This window comes from Delphinapterus leucas, chromosome 4, assembly GCF_059928025.1.
Source record: "Delphinapterus leucas isolate spDelLeu-1000000601 "Yukka" chromosome 4, BTC_Dleu_Yukka2, whole genome shotgun sequence".
Classification (NCBI taxonomy): Eukaryota; Metazoa; Chordata; class Mammalia; order Artiodactyla; family Monodontidae; genus Delphinapterus; species Delphinapterus leucas.
The window spans coordinates 47793125-47817731 of NC_143132.1; the positions used below are offsets into that span (position 1 = coordinate 47793125).

The 24607-nt window shown below is 42.5% G+C and overlaps 2 protein-coding genes across 7 annotated transcripts in view; both read left to right on the top strand.

The window, feature by feature from the left end:
• The window catches only part of CMSS1 (cms1 ribosomal small subunit homolog), a 383286-nt gene extending 370221 nt beyond the window's left edge, over positions 1–13065 (top strand). For 3 of the 4 annotated variants that reach the window (XM_022588026.2, XM_089910452.1, XM_089910453.1), the window contains 4 exons: positions 3207–3267; positions 3722–3809; positions 9464–9552; positions 12110–12416. In XM_022588026.2, coding sequence (XP_022443734.1) covers positions 3207–3267; positions 3722–3809; positions 9464–9552; positions 12110–12193 — 322 coding nt within the window. In that variant the 3' untranslated portion in view covers positions 12194–12416. Of the gene's footprint in view, positions 1–3206; positions 3268–3721; positions 3810–9463; positions 9553–12109; positions 12417–12958 lie in introns of those variants that run through there. The other variant, XR_002646648.2, reaches the window with a different exon arrangement.
• Positions 13066–14145: 1080 nt separating this feature from the next.
• The window catches only part of LOC111181869 (cell cycle control protein 50C-like), a 73699-nt gene continuing 63237 nt past the window's right edge, over positions 14146–24607 (top strand). For 2 of the 3 annotated variants that reach the window (XR_016392981.1, XM_022587719.2), the window contains exons 1-2: positions 15202–15432; positions 19120–19230. Coding sequence is in view for 2 of the 3 variants with exons in the window: in XM_022587719.2 (XP_022443427.2) it covers positions 15202–15432; positions 19120–19230 (342 nt within the window). In the remaining variant the exon portion in view is untranslated. Of the gene's footprint in view, positions 14233–15201; positions 15433–19119; positions 19231–24607 lie in introns of those variants that run through there. The other variant, XM_022587804.2, reaches the window with a different exon arrangement.

Genomic DNA, 24607 nt, shown 5'->3' on the forward strand with positions numbered 1-24607 from the left:
GACTTAAACAAAGTGAATGAGAACGCCAAGCAGATATCTGGAAGAAAAGTGTTCCAGGCAGAGGGGACATAGGTACAAAAGGCCCTGACATGGAGTGCCATTGGAGGATTTTGAGCAGAGAAGTCACATGATCTGAATAATCATTCTAAAGGATCACTTTGGCTGCTGTGTGGAGAACACACAAGGGTAAAGCAGGGAGATCATACAAGCAATAACCAGTTGGAGAAATAAATGAAAGAAAAGATCTAATTTAAAATAGTAACAAGAAAAAATAGAACGCCAAGGAAAAAACTAGCCAAAATTTAGATGAAGAAAATATTGCATAAGGGATGCAGCAGATCTTAAACAGAAAGGAGTACGATATTGTTGAATAGGAAGATTCAACGTAAAGATGTCTGTTTTACCTAGAATAATCTACAAATTTCACAGATTCCCAATGAAACTCCTATAGAATTGTTTTTTAAACTAGATAAACTAGTTCTATGTTCATATGAGAAAATACAGAAGAAAAATAGCTGGCGAAATTCTAAAAAAGAATACTAGTGAGGATACTATGCCTATAGTATCTATCAGATTTTTTTAAAAAAAACATATTACAAAGTCTCAATAATTAAGAGTATGGAACTGGCACATGTGTGACAGATCAGAACAGTGGAACAGAACTGAAAGTTCAGAAATAGACCCATATGCATATGAAAGTACAGGATATGGCAAAAGTGAAAAATCTGTAGGGAAAGATGGATTATTTAATAATTGGTATTGGAACAACTGGGTAGCCATCTAAAAAATTAAGCTGTGTTCCATATCTCACTCCTTATACCGAGATAAATGCCAAGTGGACCAAAAATTTATATGTGAAAATTATGTTTTAAAGACAGTTTGTCGGTGCTTTACTAAGTGCCTTCACATACCTTTTCATTTACTGTAGCTTTTGTAGAATAAACAAAAAGGCTTCCACTGGATCTGTAGTAGCGTTCAGCTTTCAGAGAAGAGCTGTCAGAGTAAAATGGGATTTCCTGGGACTCACCCTCTCCCAAGGCCAGGCTCTGCACTGGGCTTTGACCAGAGACAAAACAGGAAAATCCAAGTCCTAAAGAAAAAGGAACTTGATCAAATAGATTAATGTGCAAAGTAGACTCTCGGTAGTTATTTAGCATCTATTTTTCTAAATGAGCTAATCTGACCATGAATTTAGAAAAGTAGTTTTTTAAGCTTTGTTAATCGTCCTTCAGAACCTTTCTGCTAGGCACACACGTTAAATTGTATCACACACCCTTTCAATAAAACGAAAGTGTTTCTTTTAACTATTTCTGCTCCAAACATAATTGATCTTCAAGACTCCAGCTGCTTCTGGGCAGCCGTACTTGCTGGTTCTGAAATCATAAGAATTCACATTGACATTTCAGTGTTTTAAAGACTACCCACAGAACTCATTTCAGATTCAAACACTAATGGCAAAGAAGTTGGCCTGGAGGTGGCCTCTTAAAAACAAGTTGTCACATTGATTTGAGTTTTTACCGTACATAAATGCCTTTCTGATGGGCATAGAAGGACTATGTTGTACTTCATTTGCCAATTCTCAGTGTTTCTTTATGTCTTCAGTAATATTATGATCCATTTCAAGGTTAGGTGATTTGCAGAAGGTGATTTCTGAGCAGGCATAACAAACCCTATTCATAAAGGCTAATATTGAATAATTCTAACTTTTGTAAGAATATCTGTTCTCTTGAGAACCATGAATCATGTTAAATATGTCCCTTAGTTGCCCCATTGTCTCCTTAGTTAACCTCGCCATGGAGAAAGCTCATGTGTAAGTACAGACTCGAGTGCAACAGAACGTGTGTAGCATGAGTCACTATTTTGTAAATTCATTTATTCCTACTGGTCGGTAATATTTCTCAAGCATATTAATGATATATAAAGGAAAGTAATATTCTGAGCAGTATTCCCATATTCTATTCCCAAACATCAACCAGAAGATTGTTCTTTTATACCCATTTTATACCCATTTATACCCGAAGCATTTCCACATGTAAGATTTTACAGATAAGCTCACTCTGCAAAGTCCATAAAAGTAGGGGGACTGGTCTGAATGAAGGACATAAGCCCTCCTGCTTCTCCCTGCTAGCTTATCCCTGTCCCCGCAGGGCAGCCACACACAGACCTTCGTACATGCCCTTGGGCTCTGTAGAGCACAGGCTGACATCACTGCTAAGATATTTCTCACAAACAATTTTTTTATAGGAACTATACTGCAGAGTTTGAAGATAAATTCTCTGCCAGGGACCTAAAATACAGAACTTTTGTATTACAGGTGTTAAAAAACAAAATTCAACCAAGTAAATTTGAAGATCACATTGGCTTAACTCAATGATTCATGAATCAGGCAGCACCCAGCCAGCAACTAGAAGGGCACTCCGAGGGGTTGTGCAAAATGAAAGTTTTTAATAGGAGAAAGGGTGGAGGGACTTCCCTGGCAGTGGTTAAGACTCTGCGCTCCCAATGCAGGGGGCACGGGTTCGATCCCTGGTCAGGAACTAAGATCCCACATGCTGCACAGCGCAGCCAGAAAAGAAAGGAAAAAGGGTGGAGCAACGGAGCCATTAACAAAAGAAAAGAAAGACTACGTTTTAGGCCATGACATCTTCTTTTGCGTGGTGGTGGGGGGGGAGGAAATGGCAAGGGTTTTATGTTCCTCTCTGGTATGGAAAGGGCCCACAGGACAGATTACCTTACTGGTGCTTGACCAGAGATTCCAGACTGGTTGATTAAGATTACATTTCTCAGAAAAGTTGAAACTGCAATTAGATGAAGTATTAAATCTGGGTTTTGGTATCATGGGCTTTTAGCATGAGTGACACCATTTTGGGACTGTGGTTTTCATTTTAACACAAGTGAAGGGCAAATCCACATGTTTCAATAATCAAGGAAACCTAAGTAAAGTTAACCGTGTACCTGAGACTTAGAAGCCAACCCAGATGCATGCCTGATTAAAGGCCACCCCACTTTCATTCCAGAGATGGACTAACCTGAAAATCAGAATTTTGTGTGTGCATATCTATCCACATACATATGTACATATAGACACACATAAATGTGCATATTATTTTGAATAAATATGGTGTAATACTTAAGATGTAATAAGTGGTCCACATGGCCCTGAATGAGTGATTTTTCTTCTGCATAAATCTATTGCTTTTCATCAGGTCAATGACCGCATTCAGAGGAGACAGCAAAGTCATGAAATTATTCGCAAAACACATAAAGGTAAGCAAGGGCCTGTGGTTCCTAGTTGGGGATGGAAGTGATCCTTAAGGGCCACTTCCAGACCTCGGTTGTTTCACTTCAGCCTCTTTTCCGTATCTCCTTAGGAAGCATGTTCTTTGGTGCCTTCCTTTTGTAACATATTGAACGACCGTTCCGATTTTCTTTGTGTTCCCTGCCTCTGCTCCCACAACAGTCACTACTCCTCTGTGCTCTGAGGTTTCTGTACGGAAGCTGAGGTTTGAGCCCTGGACTCTTTGGAGACTTAACCAGTTTCCCGGGGAGATGCTCTTCTGTCTTGATGTTAACCTTCTTTGCCCTGGAAGTTGACCCTAAACAAGAGTAGCCCCTTTTGCTTTTTTACTTTCTTAGCTTTTAGATTAAATGCTCTAAATTGGACTATGATTGAACTTTCCAATGACTCTTCTTTTCTTTGTTCTCTTCCATTTTGGAATAGGTCCAGGAGCAGGTAAAATTGCTGGAGAAGCGTGTGGTACACCTGGGTGTAGGAACTCCAGGGAGGATTAAAGAACTCATTAAACAAGGTATGAAAAGAGGTAGTGATAGTCCTACTCAGAGCTGAGTGTTTGCCTAACGCCCATGTGAGTTTGGGAAACCACATGTGTGATGTAGTGAAATCAGACCTCTGTGTTAATTCAGGAGTTGGAAACTTAGCCTTTAGTCCCTAAAGCCAGCCAGTAGGTGTAGTACAATAGGGAATGATAAGGACTGTGGCAAACTGCGGTACTTATGCCCATCTAAATACATTCAAATTCCAGTTGCTTTAAGCAGTTTAATGGGTCCACAATCTATTCCACCGATTTGCAGCCTCCGGAATTTGTATAGCTGAATGTGTTGAATATTTCCCTCTCACTTAATTGAGTCTCGGCTCCCCAAGACTCCCATTCCAATTGAGGGCTGGTATAGAAGATATGTTGAAACAAAAATGCAGTTTCTATGGATGAAATACAAGCACTGTAGAACACTTCTTGCGAATGTGTTTCTCTTTTAGTGCTTTACCCAGAAAGTATTCCAGACGTCATCCACCAGTGGGTTTTTTTTTGTTTTTGTTTTTGTTTTGCGGTACGCGGGCCTCTCACTGCTGTGGCCTCTCCCATTGCGGAGCACAGGCTCCGGACGTGCAGGCTCAGAGGCCATGGCTCATGGGCCCAGCCGCTCCGCAGCATGTGGGATCCTCCCAGACCGGGGCACGAACCCGTGTCCCCTGCATCGGCAGGCGGACTCTCAACCACTGTGCCACCAGGGAAACCCCACCGGTGGGTTTTTATAGTTTGTTGACCTTCTCAAAGCCAGTAACCTAAAAACCTGCTGACCTGCTGATGATCTTAGTACATGTTCTACCTTACCTGCCAGACAGATTAAAGATTTCTTTTAAATACTCATTTCCAAATTACTTGTTTAACAACTTTATTTTATAACTGCCTGGAGCTATTCCTGGATTTTTACGTATCTAAAAGTAACGTGTTCATCAATATAATATCTCAGTATAGAGATGGCCATTTGCAAGGAAGCAAACAAGAGCTAAAATTACTAGTGTTTCTCTCCAGATGAAGACCTTGGGTAAGTGAAAACACTATATGCAGAGGTGTGTGCAATTACAAGGAAGTAGCAAACTTAGTGGCCCCAGGCAAGGAAGGGAAACAAATATTTTTTGAGTTCCTACTTGTACTCAGTGCTGTGCTAGACACCCTCACATATCTCATTTAGTACTCAAAGCATCCTTGCAGGCTAGTATTCTTATTTCTTATGAGAGAAAACTGAAGCTTGGAGGGTCATGTAGCCCCTTCCAAGATTTCTCATTCTAGGCCTTCCTGGTTCCAGAGGCTTTCCCCCTCCAGGAGCTCCTGATCCAATTGAAGAGATAAATGTGCATAAGATGAGACTGACGACATGAGGCAGTAAATGCCAAGGTCCAAACAAGCACTTCTAAGTCCTACAGGAGTTGAAATGAGGGAGAGATTGTTATGGTGGCTGAATCTGCAGGGAAGTCTTTACAGAGGAAAGGATCTTTAACTGATCTTTGAAGTATGGGTAGGATTAAAATAGGATCTTTTTAATATACTTTAAAGTATGGAGATGTGAGAAAAGCATTCAGGAATGGGACAACAGCTGAATCAAAAGCAGGCAGGCAGATACATGGGGTATATCCAAAGGAGACAATAAATAGTCAATACGTGTTGAGGTTAAGAGCCCCTATTATAGACTCAAATCTATGGATGCAAATCCCAGGTCCAGCAGCTTACCAGCTCTGTGACTTGGCAGGTTTCTTAACCTTTCTAAAACTGTTTCTTTATCTGAATGCCATAGATAGTAATAGCACCTACCTCAAATGATTGTTATGCCAATAAAAAGCTAAACACGGTGAGTGTTACACCTTAAGAACTCAACAGATACTAGTTATTACTTTTATTAAAGAGACCACTTTTCTTGGTTGGAGACTTCGTGGGCTGTGGTAGCCTGTGCTTCAGTTGGAAAGAAAGTCAGATTTTGGAGGAAGGCCCTTGCACAGTGATTGGCTGGATTTTTGTCTTGTGGCCCTAGGAGGGTGTTGGAAGCGAAGGCGCAGGTGAGAGGTGCTCATAGTCCATCCATGAGACGCGGAGGTGGGAGAGATTGGCTGGGCAGCTGGGAGTCCAGAGATGCGCCCTCCCTCTCCCACAGCTCTTAGCCAAAGACTCACCTCTCCCCTTCCTGGATTCCACATGTTTTGTATGTGCCGCCAGCTCCCGCAGGCAACAGGGCCACTCTTCTCCATATTTAATATTTAAAAGAGAGAGAGAGAGAGAGAGAAAACGAAGTTGTCCAGACTGTTGAAATTATATTTCTACAGAGTTTTGAAAACTCACTGTGAAAGCTTATTTCATCTAAGGAGTGGAAAAATCATTTAAGGAGCTGTTGATTTATTTATAATACTAATGAAAATAACTCTTCTGATTCTGATTGGATGAATGGTTTAATATTCATTGACTACAGATGTTAGGCTACATACAAAGTGTTTAAAGAGAACAATTCCAGCGCTCCAAAAACTGAAAGTCTAACAAAGCAAGACAAATGGCACATAACTCATTTTATATAGCTGTTTATGACTTAAGATGTTTATATATATGATATATTAAGGAGAGTTTCCAAACATCAAAAGGTATTCCATAACATTGGGATCAGTACACTTACAGACAGAATTGTATTGTTTTATTTAATAAGGAAAGGGATTTTCTAATTATAAGAGCCTTTGTAAAATGCAAAAAGGTACAGAAAAGAAAATAGGTCACTTTAGAGGTAATGTCTTGTTAGTTAATATTAAATATATTTCCTTTCAGTCTTTTTTCTATGCATTTATCTACATTTTTTATAAATGGAGATCATACTGCATATCATAACTTTATAACCTGTCTTCTCTACTTACTATATCCCATGAGAACTTTGCTTGTCATCAAATAGTTTTAATTTTTCATTTTTAATGGCTGCATAATATTCTATTGAGGTTTTTCCCAGTTTGTTGAGATATAATTGACATACAACATTGTATTGGCCAAGGTGTACAACATGATTTGGTATATGTGATGTGTAAAGTGATTACTACAGTACGTTTAGTTAACATCAGTCACTTCATATCGTTACAATTTTTTTTCTTGTCATGAGAACTTTTAGGATCTACTGTCTTAGCAACTTTCACATATACAGTACAGCATTGTTAACTATACTCACCATGCTGTACTTTACATCCCCAGCACTTATTTATCTTATAACTGGAAGTTTTTACCTTTTGACCACCTTCATCTATTTCTCCCACCTCTTACCTCTGGCACCCAGCACCAATCTGTTCTCTGTACCTATGAGTTCATTTTTGTTTTTTGTTTTTTTTTAGATTCCACATATATGTAAGATCATACAGTATTTGTCTTTCTCTATCTGACTTATTTCACTTAGTATAATGCTGTCAAGGTCCCTCCACGTTGTCACAAGTGGCAGGATTTTCTTCTTTTTTATGGCTGAATAATATTGCTGTGTTTGTGTGTGTGTGTGTGACATATTCTTTATATATTCATTTGTCAATGGACACTTAGGTTGTTTCCAAATCTTGGCTTTTGGAATTAATGTAGCAGTGAACATGGGAGGTACAGATATCTTTTCAAGACAGTGATTTCATTTCCTTTGGATATATACCCAGAAGTGGAGTTGCTGGATCATAGGGTAGTTCTATTTTTAATTTTTAGAGAAACCTCTATACTGTTTTCCATAATGACTGCACAAATTTACAATCCCACCAGCAGTACACAAGTTCCTTTTTCTCCATAACCTTGCCTGTACTTGTTATCTCCTGTCTTTTTGATAAGTCATTCTAACGGGTATGAGGTGATAACTCATTGTGGTTTTGATTTGTGTTTCCCTGATGATTAGTGATGTTGAGCTCCTTTTCATGTACTTATTGGCCATTTGGATGTCTCCTTTGGAAAAACTGTATATTCAGTTCCTCCACCCATTTTTAAATCAAATCATTTGGGGGTTTTGGTTGGGGGGGGGTTTGTTTGTTTGTTTTTTGCGGTATGCGGGCCTCTCACTGCTGTGGCCTCTCCCGTTGTGGAGCACAGGCTCCGGACGCGCAGGCTCGGCGGCCATGGCTCACGGGCCTAGCCGCTCTGCGGCATGTAGGATCTTCCCGGACCGGGGCACGAACCCATGTCCCCTGCATCGGCAGGCAGACTGTCAACCACTGCGCCACCAGGGAAGCCCCAAATCATTTGGTTTTTTGCCCTTGAGTTGTATGAGTTCTTTATATATTTTGGATATTGACCCCAAGTTATATTGGTGTTTAGCAATTCTATTATGGTAGGATATTTGGGTTGTTTCTAATTTGTTTTGCTATTATAAGTAATACACAGTGATCATCTTTATAAGTAACTATGCTTAAGTTTCTGGTGTTTTATTGGGATATGTCAGAGAAGGAGAATTATTTTATCAAACAGTAAGCATTTTAAAGCTCCTATTATATAATGTCCAGTTGCCTTCCAGAGAGGCTGTACCTGTTTGCTGTCCCATCAGCAGTCAATTATTTTTTTTGTTTTGTTTTTGTTTTTTGGGGTTTTTGTGCAGTACGCGGGCCTCTCATTGTTGTGGCCTCTCCCGCTGCAGAGCACAGGCTCCAGATGCGCAGGCTTAGCGGCCATGGCTCACGGGCCTAGCCGCTGCGCGGCATGTGGGATCTTCCTGGACCGGGGCACGAACCCGTGTCCCCTACAACGGCAGGCAGACTCTCAACCACTGCGCCACCAGGGAAGCCCAGCAGTCAATTATTTTTAAGGGAACACTATCAACCCATTGTCTTTCTTAATTTCCATCATTTTTAATTTACAGAGAGAGTTCTAAATAAGAGGCATTGTAGTTATAAGAAGCATGAAAAAGTCTTTAGGGCAGAGGGGAAATTATTGAAATAGCCAATATTGAGGGGAAGTGCTGAAGGATAAAGGAAGGCTTCATTATGTTTCCAGGTGTGATAGCTTGGGGCAGTGGGCAGAACGTGTAGAATGGGAAAAACTAACTGCCCAACTCTGAGACCTCTGAGGAACAGACATCCCCTGAGGTCCCCTCCAGCCCCACACTCCATAATTGTCTCTAGATACACAGGAAGACAGCAGGAATGAGTCCTTAAGTGGTTTACCAGTCTCCTCAAAGGATAGCAGGCTTTCAATAGAGCCCATTCATCTTAATTTTCCTTTTTGCCTGAAATTAACCTCCCAACCCTGTCCTCATCCTTCTGCCGACTCACCTCTTCAGAGTCACGCAGACTCCGTTGGATTCAACTCCTCTGAAGGGTCACTATCCCAAATTGCAAGGATATGTCTTATCAAATCCCTGTCGGGAATGACACTTTACCCTCTGGGGCTTCATGAAATGGAGGCTTGGGATTGATTCTTTGCCAGAACTTGAGCATTTCACGAGCTTAGCAAGAGCAGCTTCCCTGCTTCGCTGAGAATCAGTGATAAGATTGTAAGGAGAGTAAGTCTCTGAGTGCTGCATTTGTTTTCCATCAGACAGGGACAGCACTTAACGTGCAGAGATTAGTTGCTGGGGGAAAAAAGAGCAAATGAGGCAAAAAAGCAACCAGAGGAATAAAAAATCATTTTAATAAGCTTATGTCATAAGTTCTTTAATGTAGCAACTCTCTCCCTGTCTCTTTCAGGTGGCCTTAATTTGAACCCCTTAAAGTTTCTGGTTTTTGACTGGAATTGGAGAGATCAGAAGTTGAGAAGGATGATGGACATTCCCGAGGTACCATGTTACTAGCAATCCAGCAATTGCCTTTAATCTTTTTTTTTTTTCAATCTGAACTTGAGTTCAAACACAGCAGTAAAGTCTTTGACATGGGGAACCAGCACATTCTGGCCTTTGAAATTATTTCTTTTAACTCTGAAGTAACTACAATTATAGAGACCATCTCACCCCTTACACATAACTGTATCCTTTCCATGTGTTTTATAGGAATCAGCTTTTTTTCTTCATTAAATGACCAGTGGCCTCTGCCACTGGAAGATCTAGAGGACTTGGCATATTTCCCTGTGCCTTGTTTTAGAGACATAATCGTCTTTGCCTTTTCATCCTTATAAATGTACTTGGAGGTGGGGGAGCACAAACTTGCCTCATTGCCTGCATCTCCACGTACCCAAAAACCCACTTACTTAAATTAGAGGGCTATTTTGGTTTTGGGGAGTGGGGAAATTTTTTTGATGTCTCAATGGATTAAAACCGATTGAATACTGAATAGGAACAGCATTAGCTCATTATATATTTATGAAAGTAATCCATTATCATCATAATGTGAAAAATTGAGGGACTTCCCTGGTGGCACAGTGGTTGAGAATCTGCCTGCCCATGCAGGGGACACGGGTTCGAGCCCAGGTCTGGGAAGATCCCACATGCCACGGAGCAACTAAGTCCGTGCACCACAACTACTGAAGCCCACGTGCTCTAGGGCCCGCATGCTGCAACTATGGAAGCCCACGCACCTAGAGCCCATTTTCCACAACAAGAGAAGCCACGGCAATGAGAAGCCCGTGCACCACAACGAAGAGTACCCCTGCTGTCCGCAACTGGAGAAAGCCCACATGCAGCAACAAAGACCCAATGCAGCTAAAAATAGATTTTAAAAAATAATTAAAGGGCTTCCCTGGTGGCACAGTGGTTGAGAGTCTGCCTGCTGATGCAGGGGACACAGGTTTGTACCCCAGTCCGGGAAGATCCCACATGCCGCGGAGCGGCTAGGCCTGTGAGCCATGGCCGCTGAGCCTGCGCGTCCTGAGCCTGTGCTCTGCAACGGGAGAGGCCACAACAGTGAGACACAACCTACCACAAAAAAAAAAAAAAAAAAAAAAATTTAAATTTAAAAAAAAGAAAGAAAAATTGATTTGCCACCCACCATGTTATCATGTAACTAATCTTTCAATCTAGCCTGATGCTTAGAAGTAGCTATTGGAGAGAATAGGGTTGTGCAGTAATAAACGTGGCTGCCAGTCACCAACCAGAAATAAATCACGGCAGTAACTATCAAAGAAGCTTGCAATCATTCCTCCAAACATGTTGAATGAACTAATTTACTATATAAAACTATATCCTCAGAATGACCAAACCTGATTATAATTGACTGGCGAGTTAAGCTAAAAACCGTTTTCTCACTTCCCTGCACACACACATACACATACACACACAGAGACACACACACACATACACATACACAGTCTCCTGAACTGTTTTTTTTTTTTTTTTAATTAATTTATTTATTTTTGGCTGCGTTGGGTCTTCGTTGCTGCCCGCGGGCTTTCTCTAGTTGCAGCAAGCGGGGGCTACTCTTTGTTGCGGTGCGTGGGCTTCTCATTGCGGTGGCTTCTCTTGTGGAGCACGGGCTCTAGGCGCACAGGCTAAAGTAGTTGTGGCACAAGTGCTCAGTAGTTGTGGCTTGCGGGCTCTAGAGTGAAGGCTCAGTAGTTGTGGCGCATGGGCCCAGTTGCTCCGCAAAATGTGGGATCTTCCCGGACCAGGGCTAGAACCCATGTCCCTGCATTAGCAGGAGGATTCTTAACCACTGCACCACCAGGGAAGTCCCCTGACTGGTTTTTTTTGTTGTTTTTTTTTTTGCGGTACGTGGGCCTCTCACTGTTGTGGCCTCTCCCATTGCGGAGCACAGGCTCCGGACGCGCAGGCTCAGCGGCCATGGCTCACGGGCCCAGCCGCTCCGTGGCATGTGGGATCTTCCCGGACCAGGGCACGAACCCGTGTCCCCTGCATCGGCAGGCGGACTCTCAACCACTGCGCCACCAGGGAAGCCCCCCTGACTGGTTTTTTAAAACTAATTTAACCAACTTGATGTCAGGCACATGAGGTCATATTTGATTATTTCAGTTATAATGTTAAACCTGAGTAAACCATCACTAGTTTTCTAATTATAATAATGAGGGAGAAATGGTATTCAAAAAAACCATTTTAACCCATACTTATTTTTATTGTGATGATGTCATTATTAACAGTTATCCTGCATTAAAATATTGTGTATAGTCTATAGGCACACTTTGGATATTTTGAAAAAGATTTTTCTATGAGGTTTTATGTTGAATGTTGTACAAACAAAAGGACATCTTAATGAAATTGATGTCTTATATAGTACCGCTTCCTTTACTTACGTAAATATTTCAACTCTGAATAAAATGCAGGTTTTGCTCTTCCTGATTCTGGCCATAACAGCTGCATAAATACCAGGGACTCCAGATGGTTGAATTTATTCACCAAGAGCATCTTTTCTTGATCTTAAACTTTTTTTTTCTTTTCTCTCACTTAGATAAGAAAGGAGGTTTTTGAAATTCTGGAAATGGGAGTCCTGAGCCTATGCAAGTCAGAATCTTTGAAGCTGGGCCTTTTCTAAGTCTGGGTCCTAATGAAAATTCCTGTGTTCATGGTGGGATTTGCATGGCTCTGGCCCATTGCAAGCAGTTGGTAAATATCAGCTATTGTTTTATTAAATTGATTGTATCACCAGATGGATCACTGGGAATCTTAGGTGGGGATTCTTTTACAAAAATGAATCTGTCCTTTGCCAACTCCCTTGTGTAATAAAGTATCACTGGCTTGTGTGTGATTTTTGTTAAGCAGACTGAGTTTTTCTTTCACCAACTGGCTTCTGATGTGACTGTACAAGAGAGGGAAAGAGCATCTGGGCAGCCTCAGGCAAGCCCCTTCCCTCTCTGGGCCTGTTTCATCAGCTGTGAAATGGGAATACTATCTTGCAGGATTGCTGAGGATTTCATGAGATGGAATGTGTGGAACAGATTTGAAACTGTGATGCCTAGTCCCAGTGTGAAGGGTGGCAGTGGTACTGCTGGTGGAAAGAGCTGCAAGGATATGTGGCACTTTGTAAACAAATAAAAGACAACAGTGTAACTACGACTGTCTTATTCATTTATTTAATTCTTTGTTTTGAGATAATTTCACACTTACAGAAATGCTGCAAAAACAGTATAAAGAATTTCCATATTCCCTTCCCCTAGCATCCCCCAATGTTAAGGTCTTGTATAACTGTAGTACAGTTATCAAAACTAAGAAATCAACATGGGTACAATACAATTAACTAAACTACAGACTTTATTTGGATTATACCAGTTTTACCACTGATGTCCTTTTTCTATTCCAGGATCCAGTGAAGGATCCCACATTGCATACAAGTTTCCTAAGAAGAATATATATAGTCTGTCACAGTTAATCATTAAAATAGTTCTGGAGGAAACGTCTTTATATTTTATAGATGATTAAACTGAATCTCAGAAAGGACACACACTACTTTAAGTAGCAGAAGCAGAAGTCAAACCCAGATCTCCTGTATTCACTTCAGGACACCATGGTTATCTATCTGGGGAGTCGGGCATATATAACAAATGAGATAATAAAGCAAACAGATGCCACTACTGGTATATGAAGTTGCACATTCAAATATTGTGAAATGTTAAAGGAGTCCAGCAGCGTAGCACATCACACTCCGGCAAATCACATGCTTCCACGCACCAGCGACTTGCTATTTGTGCACCTCTGTGGGCTAGAAGCCACACACGGGGATTCAAAGGATAGGGGAACACGTTCCATCCTGCAGGACTCTGGCTCAAGCTCAACAAGTTAAAGGAAAAAGAAAGAAAGCCACCACAGCATGAGAATTCATTCAAGCTATAGCTAAACTTAGCCCTTTGGGGGCTGACCCTCCCCCAAGTAAGAGAGAATTCTGCCTTCCAACTGAAACATCGGCTCATCCTGCCTGATGACCTTCAAACTGTGACATCGGCTCTCCCTGGTTCTATGGCAGCTTTTGGCCTTCAAACTCAAACTGGAGGGACATCAGCTCTGCAGATTTTGGACTTGCCAGCCTCCTCCGTAATCACGTGAGCCAATTCTTTATGATAGATCTATATATACATTTAGATCTATTGGTTCTGTTTCTCCGGAAAACCCTAATATACTCCTGTGAAGCACCTTTTAGTTTGGGATTTTGGTTAGGTTGGTTTTGTTGTTTTATAAAAAGCCTAAGAAATACTGTTCTTGATTTGTTACTGTAATGACCCTTCTGATAGGTGTTACATATGTACTATAATCACACCCAAAGTTGGAACAAGTACCTAGATTGCAAACATACCCGATATTTTGTAGGCCAACTCTGCACACATAATCTAATCTCACAGGCTGTTGCTGCCTTTTAAACTCAAGTTCTTGACCATGCTTATTTAATAAAACAAACAGTAGATATGAACTCCGAGTGTTCACTGCCGTCTTCTCACACAGATCTGTCTGATACCAACAGCCATACTCGTCACCACCTCCAAGCCAGATTCAAATGGCTTGCTGAAAAGTCCCCATGGGTGTTCTGCTTTTTTTCCAGTTTTGCAAGGGGAAGCTTTGACTCTGAATTGGAAACCTCCCAGTGTAAGTAATTGCATTTGTTTTGTATTCTTTTAAACTAGGTAGATTTGCCAAAGTCATTGTCTTCTTTAATACAAAAATAGTCCAACATATGGCTTCTCTGCCGAATGTTAATAGAAAAAGGAAAATTAGAAACTCACATCCACCTAATTTTTTTAAAATCCTAATTCTACATCTTAAATGCATCTTGAAGAGGAAGTAATTATTAATAGCGTAATGAAAATGATGTTAGTGGATTTCCAATAAGTGAAAAAAAACCCCAATAATACCATATTGCAATATTGAACATTTAAGTGATTATCTATTTTGCTCTTCCTTTCTCTTGCATCATTTGGGCTACTTCAAAGCGCGTGCTTGAGGAAAGGTTAGGAGGAGATGTTTTTCATCCACGCTTTCTGCCAGAGCCTTTCTTATGGATGAAAAAATTGGAAACTACTGAGATTAGTCATCTGTGTTCTGCAATCGCTGTTTGCTTCTCCCTTCCTCATTATCACAAAGAGCAAAGTTAGCTGTAACCTGAGAGCATTTTCCCAACTTAGTTTATATTCACGTTAAAGGACAGCCACATTTGGGGAAAGCTGACAGCACTCACTTCTATTATTTGTATTAATCTTGAAGGATTTGGGCAAGTTCTTAAGGATAAATCCATTTTCCCCCTTTCAGGAAGGGTTGCCCTGAATTAGCCACCACGTCCCAGAAATAGCCCGTTGTAACTGCTTCCCAGTGTTGCCAGATGTTGGTTTATACAGACCTGCTGGAGACTCTTCCTCCTAGGCGTGGCAGTTAGCACAACAAGTTTTTTGAGCCTACGTAAAACATACCCAACAATGGCTGATTGAAGGGAGCTGTGGAAATCGGGTCTGGTTAAGAAACAATTCCAGAAAGCAGAAAGACTTTGCGAGTGCAAAGGAAGATTCACGTAATTCTCAATATTACCATTATGTGGTATTACTCTGAGCAGTAATGTTATAAATGTCTCAAAAGTATATCTGGGTCACCCGCAGTACCACAATGAAGAGGAAATCCCAGGACTGCCCGTCCAGATTGCCAGACAACAGTGCCGTGAAGCAGCAGCAGTTGCCCGCCTACCGGCTACAGCTCTCAGCCAACAAAATCCTCTCCGGCTTTTTTGCCACAGGCGTGTTCTGCCTTGGAGTGGGCGTCATCCTTCTGTTGTCTGCAAAGACCATCAAGGAAGTAGAGGTGTGTCCCATCTCACTTTTTGGATGCAATTTCTAAGAATTTTCAGCTTTCGGACTATAAAGAGTGGTCAGTTTGAGAACCCAGCCTCCCAACAGGGAAGCAGATGAGACTGGAGCATCCCTTTGTCAGCTGGCAGGTGCAGATGGTGAAAGAGCCTCTATGTGGTGGCTTTGTTCATCCCTTCTCCCTCTTGAGGACAACTACTCTCACACTGGTCAGTTCAGCCACCTTTGTTTACAGGGGCCTGGCAAAGTCAGGAGCTTTTTATGCTGGCAGAGTACCAGGCAAGTGACTGGTAGAGGCGGGAGGAGAGGCAAGACCAAATGACTGCCAGGGACCCGTGAATCATATCGATAAAAAGAGCGAAGAGCCAAAGATACAGGTCTTAATTTTGCCCCGCTTTCAAGCATTGTGTCTTTCCCTTTGCAAATAAATTCCATCTGAGATCATCGCTTTAATCCAGGAAAGGCAAGAACACAAATCTTTCTGGCCTCTGAAGGATACTTAGCAAAATAAACCAAGTTCGACTCAGAGTGAGAAAAGTGGAAGTTGAGCAGTGAACCCCTCAGTTACAAGCCTTTTGCCGATTTGACAACAAGCTGTTGGAGGATGAGAAGCCCAGTAGCTGGTCTGGGGAGGGGGAGCTCAGATCTGGTCTGAGGCCATGCCCGCATTTGGTCTAATAAATTAAGTACATGTTTCATGCAAATCAGCTCAGCAGGTTATGCGACATCCCAGACCGTATGACCTCCACTCTGAAGGCAGCCATGGAAAGCTCATGTATTCCCTCTCCCCGCATAGGCGAGTGGCAAAATTACCATGAAGGCCAAGTCTGTCAACCCTGATTTAACGTTCATGAGTGTCTGAAGGTGCTCAGAGTCCTTCTGGGTGTGTAGATTGAGTAAGGTTTATAAGAGTTGAACTCCATCCTCAACGACCTAACGATAGAGTAAGTAAGGTAGTGTGTTCTAAGAACAGAGAGCTCAGCCACGGCTGGCTTGTTTGCCATATCCACAACCCCTTCCTTGCATGTCGCCAGTGCATAATAGGCACACACTTACTCAAAGAATGGATTATGGCAAATAGCGAGGACTTCAAAGAAGAAGATTGCATTTTAGGTCCCACTCCTCCTACCAACACACACTGCTCTCTTGCCTTTCCACTGAAATTTTCTGTACCCCACCCCCCAGCTCCTGGCAGGTGCCCCTAAGTCCTCTTGAGTCCTCCAGGGTGGTAATGTAAACCACCAGGCCCCACCAAGTGAAAAAGGCAAAATGGCAAGAGGGAAGCAAACTTGCCTTGTTGAAGGCGATAGCAAAGTAATTGGCTTACAAAGTTGATATTCATTTCCGTAAAGTTCATCCTGTTTACTGTTCTATTTTCTCCTTCACCAACCCCTTTATTTCTGGTTCTTCTCCTCCCCTTCCCATGTCCTTCCAACTTCCTCCCTTCTGGGCACCCATCCCCACCCTCTTTGAAGTGCAGCCTCCATTAAGAGACAGCAATTGCTGAATGATGTCACCTTAGCGATGTGAGGAGAACCTCACTCCATTGTTGGCCAAGGCCACTCTGCAAACAGCTTTCAACAGAATGATTTTATCATGATGTTAAGGGGATTTTCCAATTGACTTTTCTTTTAAGCCACTTCAGAGAGGACCGTTTCTAACACTTTGCTTTTATACAGGAAAATCAGAAACCACCCATAGAGACTGATCCTCTTCTGCAATGGAAGTGTTTTGTTGTAATGGGTGGTAAGGTGAATGTACTTAGATGCTTATATTTACTTAAATCATTCTTTAAGTATGCAGCAAGACTTGAACTGTTATTTTAAAAAATACTGATGCCTTTTCTGTTAGTGACACTGCATGCTAATTTTTTAAAAGCATTGAAGAACACGGCTGTACCTAATTGAGACCTATCAATAGCACACTGAACTGTGACTGAGGAAACGGGTGCTAGTTCAGCCAGTCTCTGATCCTGAGTATCAGGATGTATAAGGTGTATCCCAGGCCAGTGTGGTCAACACACACCTAGTAGAAGAGCTCGGAGCTGGCTTTCCTCTTCGCACTTAGCCCTGGGGCACAACGAGAATGTGCCCTTTTTGCAGTTTACTTTAAGCAAGAATGATAATTCCTGCCTTTCCAAAATTCTGTGAGGACCAGACTATGATCTTTGCTGTCATTTTAGAGCTATAGGTTTGAGCAGCAAAAGTAGACAGTAGATCAAAGGCATGTTTCCCTCATAAAATGTTTAGAGCTAGAAAGCACCTTGGATATCATCTACTCAAAAATTACTTGATCATGAAAGACATTTTTTTCTAATTCGGCATTGATAGAACTCTCTCAAGGATCCATGGATTAGTGTGTATACTACTAAAATGACCTCACAAATCAATTAATTGCTAGCCAAAATGATGCTAATGAACAATGTGGGCCCTGGAACTCAGGATCAGAGACTGGCTGAACTAGCACCCGTTTCCTCAGTCACAGTTCAGTGTGCTATTGATAGATCTCAATTAGGTACAGCCGTGTTCTTCAGTGCTTTTAAAAAATTAGAATGCAGTGTCACTAACAGAAAAGGCATCAGTATTTTTTAAAAAAAGAGTTCAAGTCTTGCTGCATACTTAAAGAATGATTTAAGTAAATATAAGCATCTAAGTACAATTAAGTAGCCTTTTGGCTAATCTTTAATTTAGTATCCACACTTTACCTCTTTGACTTCCAAACACCCAGTGGCTTTGCAAGCATTGAAAATTCCTTCTTTCTTTCTTGTTGCTCTTCTCTCCCAAAGAATCTAAAATCCCATTGGCAATTTACTGAAGAGAAAGCCAGTCCCTTGCTTCCCTGTTCCTTTCCCATTCCCAGACTTTTCTAATGACTCCTCAACACAGTGAGGAAAAAGCAGCAGCGACCAGCAGGACCTCACGACCACCGCTGGGAGCCTGAGATGAGTGTTTCCTGGAGCGGAAGGGAAATGCACAGCCTCGTGGCCTCTCTCTGAGCCCCCCTTCCCCACCCTCCTTCCAGCTCCGTCTTCACATAACTGAGTCCTTGAGCCAGAGCTCACAGGATTTGCCCATTTGGGACCCACTACCCTTTTTTAAAGAGTCCACTTATACCATTTTGCACAGAACTTAACTTTAAAAAACAATATAACAACATTTTAAAAACAATTGCTTCACAATACATCGATAACTCTACATTTTGGAAACATTTCTTTTTTCTATGTTTGGTCATTTTTAAAAACTTCCTCTAGATACCATGTAGAATAATTCACTAGTATAAATATTTTCCATACAATAAAATGGAAAAACAGTGAAGTGACTTTCCCATAACGCTGATTAGACTCAGGCTGCAGGCCCAGTTCTCATGAGTCACTGACTAATATTTTCCTAGTGGTAACTTTTTATGATGGAGGCATAAGGCTTCATCACAGCAGGTTACATAAATATGTAGTAGAAACCCTGAACTCCAAGTAAGTGGCAAAATGCAGCTGGGTCCCAAAATGAAAGGCTGTAAGGAGACCCACTCGTCCCACACATCCGCAGAGCTGACCTTGGTTCATGTCCCAGATAGCACGCCCTTGACCTAGAAAGCTTGGAGACTTTGATGGACTCAGGACTTTAATTTTAAGATATGTACTCACATCCCTTTTTTATTAATAATTATTATTTTCCCTGCCTGACAGATTAATTACACAGAAAAATGTGCAAATTGTGCAAAACTGCGGGAAAATGCCGCTAATTTTGACAAAGAATGCAACTGCTCTATTCCCTTTGTCCTTCCAGAGACAATGAAGGTAAGTGAGATTCAAGAGCCTTCAATTGGCTATACGCTGCTCTCCTCCTATTTAACATGTGGCAGTAAATTCATGATCTCCACCAAATGCTTTCCAAAACTGAAAATACAAGAAATAACGCAGGGTGGGAATGGGGGGTGGGGATCTTATAAAGTATTGAGTTCATGTTCGACTCTCCACCCCCACCCCCTTTTTTTTCTTTGGAATTTCATTCTTCTCCTTATGTCTAAATTTCTGGATTCTTTACCCACCCAGCTTTGTAACAATTCTTAACATCAATCAAACAGGTTCTATGCCAAATGTCAACACAGGAGGGGACCATAGAAATTACTGAATCTAACCACTCATTTTACAGTGAGATTAATGGGTTGAGAGGTTAAGTGACTTGGCCAAGGTCACACAGTGAGTTAGTGTCAAAGGTCACATACCTGGGACACTCCTTGTGTCCTCCCCTCCTAGTCATTCTACACATGCAGTTGCCTAATCCCTAAGGCGACTCGGCCTGGCTGTCAGGCACTGTGAGAAATGCCAAAGAAATATTAAGAGACATCCCTGCTTTGGGGCTGTTTAAAGTCTCGTGTTAGTCCAGGTCCTCTGAGAAGCAGATGCCAAGACAGGATTAGACATGCCAGAGATTTACTGGGGGAACCGCCTGCAAGGGAAAATATGGAGGAAGCTGGAGGAGGCTGGGAGAGCTGTCAGACCACAGCACAGCTCTGACCCCTGGGAAGGAGAGGGAAGCAGCGTAGGAAGGAAGGAGGGACAGAGGGAGAGGAGGGTAGAGAGATGGGGAGGAGGGAAGAAAGGTCTTAGACTGCAGAGTATTCTTAAGAAAGTTTCAGCAACCCCAACAGAGAGTCCTTACCTCAGTATCCCTGTTGCTCAGCCATTGTCTGGGAGCAGCAATGGGAAGCATGGCCTTGTGCAAACATAGGATGACCTCAGAGCACAGCAGCCACGTCCACCCCTCGATTACGCTCCCTGCAGTAGGAGATCAAGAGGCACCTTTTCAGGGCCACCACAGTCTTACTAGGTAGCAAAGACTTGATCAAATGAAAATGTATTTCGAGACTTCCCTGGTGGCGCAGTGGTTAAGAATCCGCCTGCCAATGCAGGGGACACAGGTTCAATCCCTGGTCGGGGAAGATCCCACATGCCACGGAGCAACTAAGCCCATGCACCACAGCTACTGAGCCTGTGCTGTAGAGCCCACGAGCCACAACTACTGAAGCCCTTGAGCCTAGATCCCGTGCTCCACAACAAGAGAAGCCACCGCAATGAGACACCCACGCACCGCAACAAAGAGTAGGCCCCGCTCGCCACAACTAGAGAAAGCCCACGCAAGCAACAAAGTCACAATGCAGCCAAATAAATAAATAAATAAATTTATAAAAAAAGAAAATGCATTTCCTGAAACTTTTCAAAGGTCCTGTCCTGTCCTCTGGACTCCGCACCTCTCCCACAGCACCTCCTCCCTAACCTGATCCGTCTCCCCTGCTTCCCCTGCATAGATGACTCTGCATGGGATGTTTCACGTGCAGGCAGGCCTTCTCTTGAGCTTGTCACTGAACATCCCATCCTCAAGGCCCTGCTTCCTCCCCATACCAGACTCATCGTCATCTCCTGAAAAACCCTCCTTACTTCCCTTTCTGGGAAAGATCCCATCACCGAGACTCAAAATTTTCCTCCTTGACTTGACCCTGCCCACTCCTTTCTCATCCAGACCTCTGATGTTTGATTACTGTTCTGCAATCCCTGTCTCTCCCAACCACTTTCTCACTCCATTTTCTTGGCATCACCCCAGTTCAGTCCCTCCTGATCTAGCATCACAGCAACCTTAACTGCACATCTAGCCTTTGGCTTCTCCTACTTTTAGCCAATCGTTATTTGCCAAATCAGTAGACCACACCCTGTCCCCCAAAATGTGCCTTCTTTCAGATAACTTTTCAACACCTGAGGCCCAGCCACCTTTTCATCTTTAATCTTTGCAGGAGACCTTGTACTCCTGCCAAACTGACTAACTTGCTTTTCCATGATGCAACTCTTTATGTTCCTGCTGTTCTTTGCCTAGAAAGTCTCCCCTCTCACCCCCACCTGTAAGATCTCACTTGTTTTAAGCCACTATATCCAAACACTTCCTTGAGCCTCCTTTTCGCTCATGTCTCCAGCAAGAATTTGCCCACATTTGTATCCTGAGAGCGCTGTTTCAACTCTTCTTATGGACTTACAATCGCCCATATAATATCCTGTAGACTCATTTCCTCTATTCACAGGAAGCTCCCTGAGGAAAGGGACCATGCTTTACATGCCACACCACACAACTACACGTCCAGACGTATCTGCACTACATATTCAACCTTCCCACCTGTTACCACAGGTGAACCACCCATGCTCTCATCTGAAGGCTCACCTTTCCACTTGTGTGATAGATGCTAGCCTTTCTTGCCTTTATAAGGGCTTAACTCAGCAGTTGTCATCTCTCTATATCATCAAATTTTCTCTCTACTGGATCATTCCCATCAGCACACAAACATATTATTTGACCTATCTTTTAAAAAACAAAAACAAAGCACTCTTCTGTTCTCCCAAATTTCCCTGCCTGCTATCTGCCTATTTCTTTCCTCGCATTAGCAGGGAAACTCCTCAGAGGAGTCATCTCTCTTGGGTATTTCCAATTCCTCTCTTCTCATTCTCAAAGACCCACCCATGGCCCTAACACTCAGTGAAATTGCGAGGTTACCAATGACTTCCTTGTGGATAAATCCAGTGCTCTGTCCTCAGTGCCTTGTCACACACTGGACACAGGCAATCACTCCCTCCTCCTTGACATGCTTGCTTCTGTTGGCTTCCAGGAGACCTTACTCTCTTGGTTTTCCTCCTTGCCCTCTGGCTGCCCTTCTTTTTTTTTTTTTTTAATTAATTTATTTATTTTTGGCTGCGTTGGGTCTTTGTTGCTGCTCACGGGCTTTCTCTAGCTGTGGCGAGTGGGGGCTTCTCGTTGCAGAGCATGGGCTCTAGGCGTGTGGGCTTCAGTAGTTGTGGCATGTGGGCTCAGTAGTTGTGGCTCATGGGCTCTAGAGCACAGGCTCAGTAGTTGTGGAGCATGGGCTTAGTTGCTCCGTGGCATGTGGAATTTTCCCGGACCAGGGCTCAAACCCATGTGCCCTGCACTGGCAGGCAGATTCTTAAGCACTGCGCCACTTGGGAAGTCCCCTGACTGCCCTTCTTTGGTTCCTTTGCTGTTCCTCCTATTTTCTCTAAACTATTTTCCTTTTTTTTTTTTTTTTTTTTTTTGCGGTACACTGGCCTCTCACTGTCGTGGCCTCTCCCGATGTGGAGCACAGGCTCCGGACGCGCAGGCCCAGCAGCCATGGCTCACAGGCCCAGCCGCTCCGCGGCATGTGGGATCTTCCCGGACCGGGGCAAGAACCTGCGTCCCCCACATCTGCAGGCAGACTCCCAACCACTGTGCCACCAGGGAAGCCCTCTCCAAACTCTTTATGTGGAGATCTGCAGGGCTTTAGTCACGGCCTTCAGTCTTCATCTCCTCTCCGTATGTACTCACCTCCTTGGAAACATCATCTACCTCCTAGGTTTAAATGCTATCGATTACCAATTCTCTGTTTTCTATCTCAGCTTAATGTTTCTAAAACCGAACTAATATCCACTTCTTCCCCTTACTTACTCTACGCCCATCCCCAGAAAAACCCTATTCCACCTGCAGACGATCTCAGTTGAAAAGAACTCTGTCCTTCTGGTGCTCAGACTAAAAGCCCAGGGGTCATTCTTGACTCCTTTCGTTCTTTCACACCTTGCATCCAATCCATCCTATTGGTTCTACATTCAAAATATATCCAGAGCCTGCTCACCTCTGCCCACCTCTGCTGCTACTACCCAGCTCCATGCCACCCTCACCTCTCACCTGGATTTCTACAGTAGCCTCCTATCAGGCCTCCCTGTTGTATCCATGTCTCAATAGAGCAGCCAGAGTGAACGTTTTAAAGTATAAGTCATATCATGTTATTCCTTTGCTCAAAAATCCCTGCAATGGCTTCTCTTTCTACTCAGTGAAAAAGCCTAAGTCCTTACAAGGCCTATGTGATCTGGATTCTTACTTCCTCCTAACTTCCTCTCTCCATTCTCTTCCCCACCCCCTCTCTGACCACACCGGCCCCCTCATTCCTCAGACAAGTCAGGCATTCGCTTCTTCTCTGTACCTGACATCCACTCGGCTAACTCCCCTGCTGCCTTCAAGTCTGGTTTGGCTCAGCCATCACCTACTCAGGCCTACACTAGCCATCCTATTTCATACTTCATCCTGTCTGCTCACCTCACACCTGCACTCCTGATTCTTATTACCTTACTGTAATTTCCATTTTTTCCATAGTACTTATCGCCTTCCAACTTACTATATAAATTAACAGTTTATTATATGTATTGTTTATTGTCTGTCTCTCACTATTGTATCCCAAGCACCTATAACTATGCCTGACACCCTGTAGTTGCCCAATTAATGTTTATTGAATGAACATAAGAATCTTTGCTTCCTTCACAGGGGCATAGCACAGTATATTTCACGTGGTAGATGCTTAGACAATGTTTGCCGAAATTTTAAATGAATGGAAAAAAAGATAAAGTGATAAGTTATATGTCTTTATGCTCTAGGAAGCTTTGGTTTTATGTGTCCCTTTCCTATTTCCCCCTTGATCCCAGATGAAAGCATGTTGGCATCAGTAATATTCTGAATACATCTGTATCTCTAATCATTTTTGTGAGTAAGTCTGATGTAAATTATGAGAAAATTACTGAGTAGTACTTGAGTTGTAAGTGATATCTATATAAAGTCCCATGAGGGAAGTTTTATATCTGTGCTCTTTTGTTAAAGGTCAAAATTCTAGTTCTCTACAATTGTGTACTTTCTTGCCTTCCTCAACTCACCATGCTGCCCCCCGAAAGTAAAAGTTAGTGTTCCCTTTTTCTTTTCTTTAAACATTAGATATTTATTTTCTTACAATTCTAGAAATCAGAAGTCTGAAATCAAGGTGTCAGCAGGATTGGTTCCTTCTTGGGAGGCACAGGGTGCTTAAAATTTTGAAGAAAAAAAAATCCAAAAGATAAAACCTTAAAGGGCTTCAAGTTCCCATCTGTCTGTGTCCTTTGAAATCCTAAAGGCAAATAAGTGTTACCAGCTGCTAACCATTCCTTTGAGGCAAAGGCTTTCTCATAAAAATCTAACCAAACTACTCAGGGCAAGCACAGAGCCTTCTGCCCACAAGTTCACACACATTACACACGCTAGATGACAGATCCACGCAAGGCTCTCTGCCTTAAACTAGGAATCCTGCACCAAGTACCACGGAAGAAAAGAAACACTATA